Consider the following 19,940-nt stretch of genomic DNA (forward strand, 5'->3'; position numbering starts at 1 on the left):
ATAACCGAATATAAATATACTTCGAAAGTAAGCTCTCGTTTGAGAACTGTGTAAAGTAGGTTACATTCAAACAAGCTACCCTTTGGCAATAAATGTATAGAATGAAGATGTTTCATTAATAAAATTATGTTCTCTCTATTCAAATTGCTACCCAAGCATCTTAAAAATACTTCATTATATTGAAATGAAAATTCAATGACTTTCTATCAAAGAATCTTGATCATATTCTGAGATTTAAAAAAAAATGTTTCCTTATTAATAATTCATTTTAAAGCAGAAAGATCATTTTGTCTATTTGACTTGGAGGTTTCACAATTGTATGACATTATTTTTGATCTTTCAATTTTAATATGACTATATACTATATCTATTTTCTTGTTAAATTATATACTTTTCTGATGCACAAATCAGTCTTAATTTATGTATAATTGCACTTCAATTATTCCATTATTCCTATGCATATTTATTATAATGATTTGGCCTTGTATGTATGTTTCTTTTTTTATCTACTAGTAAATCACATCCGAAATGAATGACAGACGGACATATATACAAAACTTAATGAATAATTGAAATAAAGATGTTTGCGTTATAACGCAAAGGTTTGCGTTATAACGCAAAGGTTTGCGTTATATCGCAAAGGTTTGCGTTATAACGCAAAGGTTTGCGTTATATCGCAAAGGTTTGCGTTATAACGCAAAAGGTTTGCGTTAAAACGCAAAGGTTTGTGTTATAACGCAAAGGTTTGCGTTATAACGCAAACATAGGAAGAAAAATATAAAAAAAAAATGTGTGGCGCTAATACCACTGGGGTAAAGCTGATGACCGTAACTGCATTCACGGTCATCCCAAGATGTCAGCTGAAAAATTAGGTCAGTATTTTTATTGTCTGTTAAGGTGTTTTTACATCATTTTCTTTACAAAGCATACATTGGCACGATGTAAATTTATAAAAGATTCACACGGAAGTCACAAATCTCTACCGAGGAACGTGTATAGAACGGGAAATTGAATTTGAAAAATTCGCAAAGATGACCGTAAATCATCTTTAAAATATTTTCAAGATGACCGTAACATATAATAAGGATGACCGTGATTGGTAAAATGATGACCGTAATTTCGAAAGGATGACCGTAATTTATAAAGGATGACCGTAACTTTCATAGTATAATCGTCATTTGTAATTTATAAAGGATGACCGTAACTTTCATAGTATAATCGTCATTTCTAAGAAATATCCGTATTAATTCAATTGTATTAACTTTTTTGTATCAAATAATTAATCGTGTTGTTGTAAGGCGTATTTATTAAACAACATTATGATAGTAGACAAAAATATGATGACCGATAGATATAGGATTATTGCATGCAGTGCTAGCATTGATTTCCTTAAAACAAGTTTATTAATGTAGTTATTGGTTAGAACAAATAAAAATATGGACCAAATCAAGTACACCTTAAGTTACTCTGCACGAGGTATTTTGAAATTCATGCCAAGAAATTGCCCCCGTTGAAATTCTGCAAACACCCCACAGAGCAAATTACATGGATGATTAATATTTACCATTTGGTATATGGCTGTGTTCTAAGCGACACGTACATGAAGGTCATAAATTTATTTGTTGAATGAAATCAAATCTTTAAATACTGATGGGTGCCGTAGGAGGTCGATCGGAATTTTTAGCGAGGTTTTCTTGGCATGGAGTAACAGATAGAAAACTCTGGGTTAGAATTTATAGAACAAAAAAGAGACATTGGCAAATATTTCACGTATATTTTGAACACAGAGAGAATTATCCCGGCACCCTTTGCCAAAACACCCTTCTTTTTTCTCTTTTGAGCCTTCGGACTTTATGTTTTGAATTGTAGTTTCACTTTCCATATTCGGTATTTATTCTAATGTAAGCTCCACGTGGTAAAAATCACGTGATGCAGGAATATACGGTATCTTGGAGTTAGGCTATTCCTTTCTTTTCGGGGCGTATACTCCAAGCAAGCAACATGCATGTGTATAACGGCACTGTAGATTTTCGTACTGAATAAAGAAAGTTGCCGGTCCGGTACATGAACAGATTGGTTAGAAAGCAAGGTTTTAATTTTAATTAGATTGGAAAGCTTAATTCGAGGGTTGAAAATACAGAGTACAAAAAGGTGGCGGAGAGGTGTTCCACAGGGAATATTTTATCTTATGAACTCTACATTTGTCCAAAAGGTTTATTATTATTTGTATTTAATTAAAAGAGACAAAAAGACCAATGTAAAACCAATTGTGACTGGTTTTTCTACCTTTCTCCCGTACAGGTTGGTTAGAACTTTTGATGAAAAATAAACACTAGCACATCATAGAAAAGCAAGTGGGTAATCTATGTTTCAAATTTTATAACAAAAATCTCTTTATTAAAGGCTGTGGATTTTCGATAAATATCTTGGTTTATTTGCCACAAAGTACTCTTTTTCTATTACATGCAATGCACCAGTAAATAATAATGCTTTGCATTAAGTTTCTCCCTAGTATATGTTTAAAATGGGCTGTATCTATTATTCATTATATCTGTAGTTTTGATACAATTGATGTTTAAAAAAAAAATCGTACAAAAACTGCTACAAAAGGGTACATAAACCTTAAAGCATGGCAGTACCTTTATATATGTAAAAGTTATATAAAGTCTATGTTTGAGAAAAAAAACTAACTTACCTCGTTTTTGAGTTGCATTTTTTTTTTTAAATATGCAGAAGATAGCAAAATAAACAGACATACGAGTTTCATTTAATACGGTCCACTCAGTTACACAGTTAAAATCACATATTGTTTGCAGGTGTCTATTCTCTATAGTGTCCATTTAAATCAAAACTACTCAGAACATCGATTATACTATTTACTATCATTTTCATATAAACTCAAAATACGCCAAATAGTTAAAAAGAACTTACCGATCCCCTATTGCGACAAACTCAACAAAAGACAATGCATACATATATGGATATTTCTTTCAATTGACGGTCATCCTTTTAAATTTAGTCATTCTTTATAAATTACGGTCATCCTTAACATTTTACGGTCATCTTTTAACCAATTACGGTCAGCCTTGTTATGAATCGCTAATCCTGTTACGGTCATCTCAATTACGATTTACGGTCATCCTAGCGAATTTTTCAAATACAAATTCCCGTTTTGTACACGTTCCTCGGTAGAGATTTGTTACTTCCGTGTGAATCTTTTATAAATTTACATCGTATCAAAGTATGCTTTGTAAAGAAAATGATGTAGAAACACCTTAACATACAATAAAAATACTGACCTATTTTTTCAGCTGACATCTTGGGATGACCGTGAATGCAGTTACGGTCATCAGCTTTACCCCAGTGAATACGCTTCCGTAAAATATTAAAGAATAAAATTGTTTTATTAATAAGAAAAATAAAAACAAGAATATCTAAAACGCAATTGGTCATCTTGGTCATAATAGCTTGTATAACCAAAACATCTAATATAAACTGATCATAAGCCACAAAGTTAAATAGTCAAATCCAGTTAAGAGAATATTTAAAAAAAAATAATAATTTAAATTTAAACAAGTTTTAAAAGAAATAAATTCGAATGTTAAATTGCGGAGCAATTTCTTCGAACAACAGGGATATATAATGAAGGTAAAATGAGGTAAAATATTTAAAGAAATAAATTTTGATATTTCATATAAAACTAAGTAAATCTTCTATGTAATTGTAGAAAATACCTAATTCTTGTATAAAGCTATTTGTATAAAAAGTTATAATTAGAAAGTCTTTAATGTTATGTAACTTTTAATATATAAGTATTAGATGTGCAATTCTTCTTATTTGACACTTAGCGACATAAATAAGGTTTGGCAGCTTAAACTCTAAGAAGTATTTCCTTTAGCAAATATATCTATTTCTTTTCTATTGTTCACTTAGAATTCTATCTAACCAAATAATCGGATTTCTCTAATGGTCGTAAAAACAAAGTATTAAGTAATTAAAAATAGTAACCCCAATTTATGCAAAAAGGTGAATAAGGTAAAAGAGATCTAACCAATAGAAACTGTCCTTATACAAATAAGTATTCTAAAAGTCATTTTGATTGGTGAATAAAACAAGTCCAACCAGCACGTGTTCTTAGGGTTTAAAATAGGAAACCTTAAGGAATGAAACATTAATTTACTCGTATGGTTGGACTCCAAATAAACATATATTGACATCTTTGTTTTATTCACCAGGTTCGTAAACTTATATCTTTTGTTAAATGAAAAGTTAAAGTAATCTTGGTAATGTTTTAATGTAATAATTTTATAACATAAATCTTTCTTTATTAAAGTTACCATAAATAACATGATAAACTATTTTGATTAATTAATAAAGTATTTTGATAAATGTTAATTCAAGTACATTTTAAGAACCAAATTCTTTTATTTCATATTTATGTATTTGATGAATTTACTCGTATGGTTGGACTCCAAATAAACATATATTGACATCTTTGTTTTATTCACCAGGAAGCCTCGAAAGAATACGAACGATAGTCCCCCAAACTATTGGAGTTAAAAATAGAGAACACAAACATGTAGAACAGCAGACCAACAACAACATATATAACCCTTTAACGGGAAAGGGGAGGCAACTGCCTTAGTCAGCGCTTTCCCCCTCTTTCCCGCACAACAATACCCTAGTCCCACTAGGCCACGATCGCACTACGATCTGTGAAAAAAATGCAAATATTGATGATCGTGGTATGATCGTGTAGGTCGCAGTAAGGTCGTACCACGGTCGTGGTGAGGTCTTCAAGATCATGAAGAGCGTGGACAACTTTGAACATGTTCAAAACAATCGTGGTACGGTCGTGGCGAAATCATGTCGTTGTAAAAGCGTAGTGAGAGCGCACTAAGATCGTATTAAGATCGCAAAGATCGCTGTACAATCGTAGCGAGAACGTAGCGAACGCGTGATTCTATTCGGAGAGATTGCGCTACGATCTCACAGCGACGTTATGACGACCTTACTACGACAATCACGTTCTCACCGCGATCCAACTACGCTTCCACTACGACTTTACCACGCTGTTCACGACCATAGTACGATTCTAGCACGCCCTTGCCGTCCTTATCACGCTCTTCTCACGACCTTACTACGTTCACACTACGACCATCATTTCTATTGTCATTTTCACATAAAATATATAAAAAAAACTCCCTAGATTTTGTTTGTCTGAATGTATTTATCCATTTGCTCTAACGGCTCAACAATGCTTCTCGTTTTTATATAGATTAGACCGTTGGTTTTTCCTGTTTAAATGGTTTAACATTAGTATTTTTTGGGCCTTTATAGCGTGCCGTTTGGTGTGAGCCAAGGCTCCGTATTGAAGGCCGTACCTTGGCCTATAATGGTTTACTTTTATAGATGTTTACGTTGATGGAGAGTTGTCTCATCGGCACTCATACCACATCTTCCTATATATATTGACACATCTGTGTCATCTCTGCTATCGTTCACTAAAATATCGTCATTTGAGCTTTATGGACAAGCAAAAGGTTGTAATAAAGTTTGATTGGTCATCTCTTGATAACAAGTTTTATACTACTTATGTATATAGTATCAGTTTAATTGGAGTCTGGAGCTGGCATGTCAGTTAACTGCTAGTAGTCTGTTGTTATTTATGTATTATTGTCATTTTGTTTAATATTTTCTTTAGTCACATCTTCTGACATCAGACTCGGACTTCTCTTGAACTGAATTTTAATGTGCGTATTGTTATGCGTTTACTTTTCTTCATTGGCTAGAGGTATAGGGGGAGGGTTGAGATCTCACAAACATGTTTAACCCCACTAATGTTGCGTCTGTCCCAAGTCAGGAGTCTTGTACTATTTTTAATTTTAGTTTCTTGGAGTTTAGTATGGCGTTCATACTTTGCTCCTTCTGCCTCTACATCAACCCCTACCACCACGCCCATGTGTTCTAGTAGATTTTGGTGGCATGACTGTATTGTTTCCGAGAAATCTCCGTTTTAATCAGAAATAGAAGGAATGGAACTATATTGATATGAAACACGATATTGACGGTATTGCTGATAACGTAGTAAGATCGCGGTATGAACGTAGTATAATCGTGGTAAGAACGTGCTATAATCGCAGTAAGATCGTGTTGCAATCGGATAACTCGTGGTATGGTCGTAGTGGGAACGTGAAGAGCGTAGAAAGGTCTTTATAAGCGTAGTGAGGTCGCAGAATAAGCGCGGTGAGAACGTGGTTTAATCGTAGCGGGATCGTTGTAGAAGCGTAATTAGGACGTAGTAGCATCGTGAAAGCAACGAAAATTAACCTTTTCATGCCGTTTATACCGCGACCTCACCACGATCTAAATTTATTTTAGATCGCGGTGAGCGTGGTGCGATCGTGGTCTAGTGGGACTGGGGCTTAGATGTATAGAGTAGTTTTTAAAACACGTAAACAATTATCATATAAGCAAAAACATAAAAATAAGTGAAATATTACTGTGAAACAATGAACAGGTTTAAAATCAAACTTTTTTACTCTTTATGCAATATATATATATATATATTTTGTTACATCTTGTGATCAATTTTATTTGGCAATCGCCAATGGCAGTCAGCAGGGTTAAAGAACATCAGTTGTTCGACCTGTTAGTCAAATGCGTTTTGTTTAAATATACTTTTTCACTCTTTTGGTCTTTTGGAAAATGTTGTTTGTGCTGTTTTTAGACCCTTCTACAACGAAATTTGTTTGACATGCACACGTATAAAAACTGCGGTTTTTATCCAACGCAGTCATAGGTTTGAACGTAGTTTTCAATTTAGACTCGTTTATATATATATATATATATATAACATCTTCATGCCTTATATATCATGTACTGTAGTACGCCGCTAGATTAAAACTGACGTGGAAAGGTAACATATGGCCACCGAAAGCTCTTTTAATGAGAGCCCAGGTGGTCGTGTGGTCTAGCGGGACGGCTGCAGTGCAGGCGATTTGGTGTCACGATATCACAGTAGCATGGGTTCGAATCCCGGCGAGGGAAGAACCAAAAATTTGCGAAAGCAAATTTACAGATCTAACATTGTTGGGTTGATGTTTAGACGAGTTGTATGTATATATATATATATATAAAGTTTGCACCTGTCCTAAGTCAGGAATCTGATGTACAGTAGTTGTCGTTTGTTTATGTAATATATACGTGTTTCTCGTTTCTCGTTTTGTTTATTTAGATTAGACCGTTGGTTTTCCCGTTTGAATGGTTTTACACTAGTAATTTTGGGGCCCATTATAGCTTGTTGTTCGGTGTGAGCCAAGGCTCTACGGGGCGCCGAATGGGACTCTTGTGTTTTTGTACAAAATTCAATTCTGTCATAACAAAATCATTTTTGTCTTACAAAACTATGTGTTACAGACTTGTTTTGTGAGAACTTCAATTTTGTGATGACAAAATTCATTTGTGTAGACAAAATTCATTTTTGTCATGACAAAATTCATATTTGTCATGACAAAAGTCAATTTTGTCGAAAAGGTATGCAAATATGTTTATAAAATTGACTTTTGTTACCTGATATGGAAATTAAATCACAAAAGTCAATTGTGTGAGGTACGATTCAATTTTCAAATTGACTTTTGTGAGACAAAATTGACTTTTGTGAGACAAAATTGACTTTTGTGAGACAAAATTGACTTTTGTGAGACAAAATTGACTTTTGTGAAACAAAATTGACTTTTGTGAGACGAAATTCAATTTTGTGAGACAAAATTCAATTTTGAGAGACAAAATTCAATTTTGTGAGACAAAATTCAATTTTGTGAGACAAAATTCAATTTTGTGAGACAAAATTCAATTTTGTGAGACAAAATTCAATTTTGTGAGACAAAATTCAATTTTGTGAATTTTGTCAATTTTGTTGAGGCAAAAGTCAATTTTGTCAATTTTGTTGAGACAAAAATCAATTTTGTCAATTTTGTTAATTTTGTTGAGACAAAAGTCAATTTTGTCAATTTTGTTGAGACAAAAGTCAATTTTGAGACAAAAGTCAATTTTGTTAAGACAAAAGTCAATTTTGTTAAGACAAAAGTCAATTTTGTGACGACAAAATTCATTTTTGTGACGACAAAATTCTATTTTTGTAACAACAAAATTGACTTTTATGAGACAAAATTGTCTTTCGTGAGACAAAATTGACTTTCGTGAGACAAAAATCAATTTTGTTGAGACAAAATTCAATTTTGTCAATTTTGTTTAGACAAAAGTCAATTTGTCTCACATTGGTCAATTTTGTCTCACATTGGTCAATTTTGTCCCACAAAAGTCAAATTTGTCAATTTTGTTGATCACATTGGTCAATTTTGTCAACTTTGTCTCACAAAAGTCAATTTTGTCAATTTTATCTCACAAAAGTCAATTTTGTCTAACAAAAGTCGATTTTGTATGCAAATTAGTTCACAGAAACCAAACTAAACTAATTTGAATACAAAATTCACTTTTGTCGCCCAATTTTCAAATTAGGTAACAAAAGTCAAGTCTGTCTAACAAAAATGAATTTTGTCATGACAAAAGTGACTTTTGTCCGCTGATAGATAAGATAATTTTGTATGACAAAATTTTAAATTTATAGTATGATAAAAATTATGTTAAACTGAACTCATTTTTGTTGAACAAAAGTCACGTTTGTCCGTACAAAATTGAATTTTGAATACAAAACCACAAGAGTCCCATTCGGCGCCCCGTAGGCTCCGTGTTGAAGGCCGTACTTTAACCTATATTGGTTTGCTTTTTAAATTGTTACTTGGATGGAGAGTTGTCTCATTGGCACTCACATCACATCTTCCTATATCTATAGAAAATCAACCTAACGATGTTAGAGTAGATTTGATTCGTAACTTGATCTAATAATCCCAAACTATTAAATTTACTGCAAGCTTTTAGTAGTAAGTCTCTTACGATCACATTATGCATTTATTTAAAAACTGCATGGAATATTCGCTGTGATATAGTCTCATAACTTTATATGTCATTGTATTATACTATTGTTCTCTGCTGTCTTTTCATGTTTTATATTATGTAATATTTGTTGTAAATTTTGCCATACCATGTCCATGCTTTTGCAATAAAGATTAATTTATTCATTCAATATACATTTCAAATCATAGAGAAGGCGAAATAAGAGAAAATTACAAATTTCAAAGATACTATTAGCATTTTGAAAGATAGATTTGGATTGTATATTTTCTGCAAGATTTGAAAACAAGTTTGAACATACAGAGACTATGATCGCAAAACAAAAGGACTATTACATATTACTGGTTTTTTTCAGTTAGTTAAATTTTGAAGGATAAGTACGATAAGGACCTTTTTGACACCCAACATTAATAGTATAGTAAAAAGATGTGAAGACATGTACAAGTAAAAGATTAAAAAATGATTCAATATTAAACAGTATAATGTCTTATAACGTGTTTGAAATTTGAAATATCACTGCAGATCATATCACCTTCTTTACAATCTATAACAGTATCATGATTTGAAAAGATATGAAAAATCGTTGAAAATATATTACTTGTGTTACTTTATATGTTTAAACTTTATTATGTTTCAATCTGTACACATTTAATGTCAATATATTAATTTTAATGAACGAAAAGCAGTCATGCGAAAGCGCCACATTTTTCTAGCACAAAGAAGTAAACAAACAACCAAAACAACATATTTAAAAAATATAAACATGCAGATACAAACGATTAAGACCCGAGTTATGAAATCACCATCCCAGTATTGACACATTATCCCGATACACAAGTAAAATTGTATAAGCCTTTTTTTAATTTTGCATACACTTTCCAATTTCAGCTAAGAGACGAGTAGCTTTTGGGAAAAAGCTATTACTTTTATCATGATAACCACCAATGGTTACTGAAACTTACATGTTCATTGTTTTAAGTTTTTAAAAAATGGTCATTTTAGAAAAGGTTAAATAGTACTAACTATTGTACTAATGCTACCACTGGGCACTGATATAGTCCTCCAGCAGAGGTATCGACCCAGTGCTGTAAAAATCGAATACAACTTTTGAATGTCATTCATGAGTCTTTTATAGACAATAAGCAGTTTAGCGTATAATTTTATAAACCTGATATCTTTGATGAGCTTTCTTCTTGTTAATAGGATTTATCAAGATTTTCATTGATTGTCTTCAATTATAGTTCCTCAAACAAACATTGTCAAAAGCAAGTTGAGCAATGATCGCTTTCTAAAAAATCCAAAACATCTTAATTTCGTCTTGCTTAACGTATCATTGATATATCTAAGACATGGAACTGTCGGTCTTTCTAGTAACACATACTTTATATTCAATGACTAGATATGTCTGCTGATGCAAAATGTGGTGAGCCTTGGAGAAAGACACCCAAATGGAACACAAAGGTAAGATTTAAAACAATATGATACCGTTTTCGTGCAAATGTTGAGTATTTGTGGAATAATCTTCCTTACACTTTATGATACGAAGTATTGTTCCAATTTTATTCTTTTAGGCTGAATATGGGTGATTTTCAAAGTCAATAAATGTCTTTATTTAACATGAACGGTTTGAATATCCAAGAAAATAGTTTGAAATTACGGACCAGCTAAAAAAAAGGGATCACCTGCTGGCATTTGGCTGTTATCTGCTCTTTAGTTGCCTTTTTGACATATTCTCCATTTTCATTCTCAATATAAGAGTTTGACATTTCCTGATTGGTAACATGGCTACCATTTTTGAAGCATAATGCTTTTTAATTCCTTTCTTTTTTAGGCACATAATTATACATAGCATTTTGGGAATAATTAGACATACATTGAATGGGTTTTTCGTCATTTTAGCTTCTGGATGATTTGGAGAAAGAAACAAAGGGATACACACCCTCAGAGGGATTTGCATTTACTAAAGCACGCATTTTAATGGTAGGACAAGTTGGTTCAGGAAAGTCGAGTTTCATCAATACTATCAACTCAATATTTAAAGGCCATATTACAAGTCAAGCTTGTAGTGGAAATGCACAAGAGAGCCTTACAACAGAAGTAAGTTTGTATATATAATGTCAGCTGTTTGAGGTTATCTTGAAAAGCGTAAATAAAAACTTTAAATTGTTATTAAAACATATTAAGGGTATATCAATCATAGTTGACAACCCAATGCTATATATACAAACCAAATTTAGACTGGTATATAGTTTCCTACTGCTTTTTGTTGTTAAATAAAGAAGCCAGTAGTATATCGCTGTTCCAAATCATAAATCGTATGAGAAAACAAATCCGATTAAAAACTAAATCTAGCTAAACACATCAATTATAAGAGGAATAAAAGGGACCAACAGAAGCACTGAACTGCAATTAAACAAAATAAAAAAAACCAAACAAACAAAACAAAACAAAACCCCCCAAAAAACAAACGCCGACACACATTGAAACCTGACTATTTCATTACAACTGCCATGTTCCTGACTTGGTTCAAGAAACAAAAAAGTTGATTGGACTAGGTTTTATGGCTAGAAAAAAACCCTCTCGCTTATATGGCAATGTTTAAATTGATCACTAGCAGGATATTACGCGATAGGAATATATATATTTGTATATTTAGACCGATCTATTATAATAACTATCTTCACTAAATACACACCTCCCCATAACAAATCTAATGCACATATAATTTGAGTGTCCATTTGGGTCATCATATAAAGTTTATAGTATAGATAGTTTGTGATAATAAAACTAGATGGACTTCATATAACAGTCACAATCGTCCTAGGTCAACTTCGCGTTAAACGCTGTTTTCAAACTTTTAAAAAACTATCCAACGAATTAACATCCTAATGGTTTCTTCAATCTTTAGCAAACAAACAAAAATATGATTGAACAACAAATGGAATTTAATTTGTTTCTTTTTTTTCTGAAATCATTTTGTTATGAATTCACTTATGCTCATCTGTCCAGAGTTAAAGAAGAGCGAACAAACCAAATTGCCAATTGAACACCAATTCAATAATATCTTTAATACTAAGATAACAAGGTCCAATTTGTCAGCCATCATCACGTAAAAACGATGAATCAAAGAATTCAACTTTATATATAACTACAATGTAATATAGAACAATGATGTTGATTAAAAATTACACCACTCCAGACCCTTTTGTTTTCCACATAATTAATATTGCCAATAATTAAGAAGTTCCGGGTCGAATCCGATACCGATACCAATATAGTATATTCACCTGTTACATTTGTACCTATTACTTTATCTGTACGTTCCGCATCTGACAGGCGCACCACCAAACGCTGTATTCAGGATTTTGCTAAACACGGGTCGTAATCACAGGGTTGACACTACTAAATCCAATCATTGTCACATTGTTCCCGATTGAAGTATTTTAATCAGTATGACTTTCTAAGATGAAAATATGAATAATAAAAATCTGGACTTAAAATAAGGCGTACAGCATGTTCAGTTTTCAATTTGTTAGCCGGAATGACGTAAAACAGCGAATCAAAGAATTCAACTTTATTAATAACTTATAAAGGACAACGCTGTTGATTAAAAAAATACTCCTTTCCAGGCCCTTTTGTTTTTCAAATAAAATTAATAATACCAATAATTGATAAGTTCCAGGTCGACGGGTTCAAACAGAAAGCTGTTGAAAGCAGAGAAAACTGTGCATCTTATAATCAGCATGAATTTATCAGATGACAATACCAATACTAAAATTAGGCTTACGCATAGTTATTTTCTTTAATTCAGTCACAGACCCGCGATATCACGGATGTGTTATAGTACCGTATAAAATGGCTGTGTTTAAAGTGATTTATTCAGTATTTAACTTATATTGTATTAAAATATCACCAGTGTCTGAGCATAAAGTTTGTGAACTAACGTCTGGCTCTTTTCTAAAAAGGGTGTTGGAAGACTTTTGTTGATAAATATGTTCCGTATCAATTTTTATCAATTTTACAAATGATATATAAGCAGTTTAAAGTGCGAACCCAGCTTGTTCATTTTCACTATCATAATCGAGTATGTCTATTGAAGAATAAAGGATCATGGGAAAACTGTATTTGTTTACATTTCGAAAATACCAAAATATTTAATTTGAAGTTAAGTTTCAACAAATGTTCATTGTGATATGTCTTTTTAATGTACAAAAACAGCATTTAAGTTCAAATAAATGAAAGCGATCCATTTTAACTATAGATGCGATGAATTATTTCTATTAATGCAATCATTTCTGATGTAGAATTTTCGAAAATACGAGGAATTTTTATTGTAGATTTATGTGATAAATTGACTTGCAACAAATGAAAAAAACTTAATTGATGACTCTAGTATTTATGATTTTTTCAAATTGAAATGCAAACTCCTCATTCATTCTTCATTAAACAAATATATAGTTACTCTGTTCAATTTATGTTTGGAATCCACTGTTACAAACCCTCATTCAAACCAATACAAACTTGAAGCTATCATTTCGGATATTGCAAGTCACAGACTTTTCAAGCCAGTCCACATTGGAAAAGACGAAAAAGAGAAAAAAAACATTTTCCTTAATCTTTCCTTTGCCAACGAAGGTCTCGATGGCGTCAACTTATGCAATATCCTTCATTATAAATTAGTTTAATCGAAAATACCTCCTTATTTCAAAGACCAGTCTATACCAATCATTTCTTATACATACACAACCTATTGCACGTTTTGCAGGATCTCGATATTGACGACTTCAAGTCTAAACCTCCTGATTGCACTTATGCTAATTCCCAATTCACATATATTCCTGCTGGCCACGTTATTACCGGTGACCTCAACATTGTAAATAACACTTTTCTACGAAATGTGTTATCGAAAAGTCGTCCGAAATATCGTGGGCCTAAATCCATCAATTGGAAATACAACTTTAAAGTTTTGATGGAAAACGAGGATTATGCCAGACAATGGGCTAAGTGCGAGAAGGAAGACGTAGACATTCTTTTCGAATGGATTAAGGTAGTGAGATCGTTGTGAAAATCAGAATAAAAAAAACCTGAATGGGTCTATCAATGCCAATGCTAGTCAATCTTTAAAGACCTCCATGACAAATATGTTGTTGTCCTCGAAGAAAAAGCCCCAAACAACATCGTTTTTGTGTGTAAAACTCATTACATTAACTGCTTGATAAACGAATAAGGTATTTACAATTCACTTGGAAACTCAACATATACCCTCATGATACTTATCAAAGAGGAAATCCTGGATAATCATAGGTCTGTTCTATGTTCCTTAGGAATTTCAACCAAAGATGAAGAACTTGATCTTCCATCACAGTATTGAATACCTAAACTACATAAGTGTCCTTACAAACAACGGTATATTGCAGGGTCTTCCAAGTGCTCCACGAAACCTAAATTATTAACATCTATTTTATCAGCAATCAAAGACGGGCTTCAAAGTTATTGTGAAACTGCCTATTCTAGAGGTGGCGTAAATAAGATGTGGATACTTAAAAATTCCAAAGATCGTTTAGAGTACATACACCTAACTCTCAATCATCTTGTAACAGTATTGAAACATTTGACTTTTCTACTCTTTACAAAAGTATTCCTCATCCCGCCCCCCCCCCACCTCCTTCTGGACACTCTTTCACTATGAAATTCTGTTCATGACAATACTTTACTATGAAAAACTGGCTTTGAGAATATTTTAAAACTTATTATTTCACAATAAGAAATACTACACAAGCCTGCAGCATGACCATTTTTTAGATTTATATCTGAAATTATTTTGAAAGTAGAAAATTTATATTATAAATAATAGTGACTCCGTTTCAAATTTGCATAGAAACATTACAAATGGTTCATTTTAGGAATGACCGTAATTTTTTTTCTATCTATAAAGAAATAACATAAAAAAAATGGTGCACACTGAATAACGCACGTAGCGGGCTATTTAACAGTGTCATTTCTTATAATCTAATTCTAAATTCCATTTTAAACCGTAGAAAACCATGAAAAAACGTTGATGACGTCACGGTCATATGATTTAATTATGTATATAGGCTGATAAAAAAAAACGTCAGCCAATCAGAAGACGCGTTACATTCATGATTAAATTTTAATAGATTAAAGAATTGTGTAACGTAGATTTTATTTTATTACATTGAACTGTACAACTATAAGTAATGTACTGACAATCACTTATTTTGTAAATATCTAAACAGGCCCAATGTTGCAGAAAAAAAAATCCTATATGCATGAATATATGTTGATAACCTCCCGTTCATGAGACAAAATTCCATGACAATCTGTCTATGAAATATTGTCTCAAAACTCACGAAATATAACTAAAATATAACCTCCCTTTAACAGGACACAATTTCATAGTATTTATCTATGAAATATTGTCTTAGTTCACACAAAATATAACCCCCCTTTAACAAGACAAAAATCCATAGTACTAGTATTCATCTGTGAAATATTGTCTATATACAGACACAATTTCACTATGCAAATTTGTCCTTCGCTGGACATTTTTCCATAGACGAGGACAATATTTCATGATACATAGTTATTAAATATTGTCTTGTGGTAATATACTTCATTGGACTATATTTTGCTTTACAAAATTCTACTTTGTAAAGAATCACTCTGATTCAAACAAAAAATCCTCTGAAACTGATATTATCCAGATGCTTGATTTCTTGATTGACAACATATTTGTTATGTTGAAAGGACGTGTTTTTCAACAGACTGTCGGCATTCCAATGGGAACAAACTGTGCCCCTCTACTTGCAGACTTATTTCTTTATTATTATGAGACTGACTTCATGTAGGGACTTCTTAGGAAGAAAGAAAAGAAGTTAGCAATATCCTTTAACTCTACTTTCCGCTTTGTAGATGATGTGCTTAATAATTAAAAATTTGGTGAATATGTGGAATGCATATATCCCATCGAACTAGGGATAAAGAATACTACTGATACAGTAAAGTCGGCCTCATATCTGGACTTACATCTAGAAATTGACAATGAGGGTCGATTGAAAACAAAACTTTACGACAAAAGAGATGATTTCAGCTTTCCAATTATGAACTTTCCATTTCTAAGTAGGAACATTCCAGCAGCACCTGCATACGGGGTATATATCTCCCAATTAATACGATATTCCCGTGCTTGCATTTCCAATCATGATTTTCTTGATAGAGGGTTGCTGCTCACAAGGAATCTATTAAACCAAGAGTTCCAAATGGTGAAGTTGAAATCATCCCTTCGTTAATTTTACGGGCGCCATCATGAGTTGGTTGACCTTTACGGAATAACCGTTTTACAAATGATATTGGATATGTTCCTTACGTCGTAACTAATATCATCTTCCCTTTCATAAATGTGACGTACCGAATTAGACTATTTACCGGATTTGTTCTCACATAAGCAACACGACGGGTGCCACACGTGGAGCAAGATCTTCTTACCCTTCCGGAGCACATGAGATCACCCCTAGTTTTCGGTGGGGTTCGTGTTGTTTATTCTTTAGTTTTCTGTATTGTGTAATGTTTACTATTGTTTTTCTGTTTGTCTTTTTTTATTTTTAGCCATGGCGTTGTCAGTGTATTCTAGATTTATGAGTTTGACTGTCCCTTTGGTATATTTCTTCCCCCTTTTATTCAAACTTGTAACAAAAACGCTTCTCAAAATGTCATATTGTATTCTTAAAATTACGTTTTTCCTTAACCATAACTATGAATTTTGTACTAATTAACATTGAAAGTTAAATAAGTTCTTGTGATATTTGTTTTAAACGAATATGCACATACGTCATAGAAATCAATGAATAAGTTCACCCAACATATTGTACGATTTAAAATTATAATGCTTCTTGTTACACTTGAATCATAATGCCAGCTAATTTGTTAATGATTTTATGTAATCAAGATGTCAATACAATGGTCAAAATATATTGTTTCCTTTTGAGAACTTATATCTGAAATAACAATACCCTGAGTGTTTCTTTTATCATGTGAAACAGTTCAAAAACTTAAACTGTTTCCATATACTTTGTTAAATTCTTTTTAGTATCGGATGTACCAAATAAGAAGTGGAAAAAATGGACAGCCAATGAATTTCCGACTTCATGATACTAGAGGAATAGAAGCTGGCCAGGGGGTAGATGAAATAGAAATGTGTTATTTACTCGATGGGAATGTGCCAAATCGCCACCAGGTAAACAATTATTTTAAATCGAAACCTTTGGTTATACCAGACTTCGAGTGGAACGTATGCCATTTACGGAAATGTGTTACAAAAGATAAAATGTAAAATTATGTCATTTTTTTCAAATAAAATTCATTAGAAATATGAATGATAGATACTATATCTAAACAGTATGGTACATATTTCAAATTTCACCAAGTCAAAGTAAAAAAGGGTCTCCAATGTCAAAATCCAGAATTTAATATTACTTCAGGAATATCATTGTTGAAATTTATTAAAGGTAAATAGCTTAAAATGTAAAATGTTGGGTCTACATTAAACTTACTTATCAGTTTAAAATTGTTACACGATGATGACTGCTGTACCCATAGTTTGACTGTTTTATTTTAGTGTGTGTGTTTAGTTAACGCATCATTATAAATATAACGGAATTTGATGAGACTGTCATTAAAGTGAGAAGATTAGCTCTATAAAACCAGGTTTAATTCACCATTTTCTACATTTGGAAATGCCTGTACCAAGTCAGGCATATGACAGTTCTTGTCCATTCGTTTTTGGTGCGTTTTGTTATTTGGTTTTGCAATGTGATTATGGACTTTTCGCATTGATTTTCAGTATTTTTGTGATTTTACTTTGTACTAGCATAAAAACAGATAATATGTATATATCGTCTACCTCCGGGAAATTCTAATCGTTAAAAAGTGTATAACATTATCGGAGTCTTTTTGACGATGTACCTGCTTTCATACTTTCACTTCAATACAGGATTTTACCATAATGCTTTCCTGGACTACGATTTATTTTACAGTTCAATCCATCAGTTCCACTTTCACCAAATACACCAGGTTTTATAAAGAACCCGCTCTTAAGTGAGAAAATTCATTGTGCGGTGTTTGTTATAGATGGTACCACCATAGATGTGATGGTAGAAAATATAACTGAGAAGATGAATAAATTTAAGAAATGTATGAACCAAAGAGGTATATTGAATATTTCATAATTTCATATTTTCAAAACATGAGTTAATTGCCAAATAAAAGTTACTTTTTATGAAACAGATATGTGACGTTAATAGATGACAAGGTCTGTCTTTTCATACAAATGGTTTATTAATTGTTGAAATTATTTAAGGTTTGACAAGTAGGTCAGTCGGGATGAAAGACGATAAAGAGGGAAAAGCTACTCCTCTAAAATCATTTAGTTTCTTTCTTGCATTTTGTAAAGTAATGCTATATTTTCGGATTATTTTTTTCCATATCGATGTCAATATATAAATAAGAAATGGTATATCTAGCCTATTTACCGGAACATATCTGGATGTTGGTATTTAGTCAAATCTTTACCAGGATTTGTTTCAAAAATGGATTTTAATGTAGACAAATACAAAATGATTTGGTTTTTAATAAATATATATAAACTGCTGCTGTGTTACATGACTGTGCTATTTGAACAGTCAGTTGGATTGACCGTATATTCATATGTTATATACAGTCACTGACCGTATATCATCTTGTTTATGACGTTGACAATGTGTTTCCGTAGAGTTTTATTTATGACGTCAATAACACGTACATGTTCGCGGAAATTTAACGTCGTCCGCTTCAAATTAAGAAATGATGTTTTTTTACCCAAAATACTTCATTTAGAACAGTTTTAGGAGTTGCAGTATATGAAGAATAACCTTACATTGTCTCGAAATATCAATCTGTTTTTGTACTCGGCTCGAAACAGGTAGAAATGCTCGGCACAGCCTCGCTTTCTACCTGTTTCTAAGCCTTGTACAAATAACATTGATATTTCGAGACAATGTATGGTTATTCTATATATATTTGGGTAAGTTGATGCAAACATTCGAGATCATATTAAATCGTATACTGTTATAGATTTATAATGTTTAACCACCATATTTTTTTTTATCAATTTGTAAACATGTTAATTTTTAGCTTGAAAATCAAGTAGTTTGTGTTTTTTCCGAGTAGGGTTTTAGAATTTCAAACAAATGTATTTCACTTTGGTTTAATATTAATTAGCTGTCACTTTTCTATAGCTTTACAAATGGTGGTCATAATTATAATTTAGAATTGTCATTGAAGGTGGCGCCTAATTCGTGTTTAGTAATTCTTTTGATGTATCATTTGTATGCAAGAGTTGCCCTCCTTTGTACTATGTTCAATTCCGAAAAAAGTCAATGTTGATTGTCTACCTTGAACAGGTCATAATTTAATCTTTGCGCCTAGTTATTTCATTGAGCTTTGAAATGTTACCAAATTTATAAATGTACTAGATCTTAGTTATCTTTATTGGTTTATTAAAGACATTTATGAATATATATATATATTTATATATACATAAGTACGTCTGAGTCAGTGACAACCATACAACAGATGTATCCATCGGATCGCCATCAATGATGGTGATACATGGCTGTGTACATAATGTATATACAACTCGTCTAAACATCAACCCAACAATGTTAGATCTGTAAATTTGCTTTCGCAAATTTTTGGTTCTTCCCTCGCCGGGATTCGAACCCATGCTACTGTGATATCGTGACACCAAATCGCCTGCACTGCAGCCGTCCCGCTAGACCACACGACCACCTGGGCTCTAAAAGAGAGCTTTTGGTGGGCATGTGTTACCTTTCCACGTCAGTTTTAATCTAGCGGCGTACTACAGTACATGATATATAAGGCATGAAAATGTTATTGTTACAGATCAGCTA

At 32.3% G+C, this 19,940-nt stretch overlaps 1 protein-coding gene across 1 annotated transcript in view; it reads left to right on the top strand.

Annotated features, from left to right (window-relative positions):
- Nucleotides 1–10,374: 10,374 nt before the first annotated feature.
- LOC134710533 (interferon-induced protein 44-like) overlaps nt 10,375–19,940 on the top strand; it is a 28,006-nt gene continuing 18,440 nt past the window's right edge. The window contains exons 1-4 of the mRNA XM_063570903.1: nt 10,375–10,434; nt 10,873–11,070; nt 17,081–17,227; nt 18,027–18,198. Coding sequence (XP_063426973.1) covers nt 10,375–10,434; nt 10,873–11,070; nt 17,081–17,227; nt 18,027–18,198 — 577 coding nt within the window. The remainder of the gene's footprint in view (nt 10,435–10,872; nt 11,071–17,080; nt 17,228–18,026; nt 18,199–19,940) is intronic.

The sequence above is a fragment of the Mytilus trossulus genome, chromosome 3 (genome assembly GCF_036588685.1).
Source record: "Mytilus trossulus isolate FHL-02 chromosome 3, PNRI_Mtr1.1.1.hap1, whole genome shotgun sequence".
Classification (NCBI taxonomy): Eukaryota; Metazoa; Mollusca; class Bivalvia; order Mytilida; family Mytilidae; genus Mytilus; species Mytilus trossulus.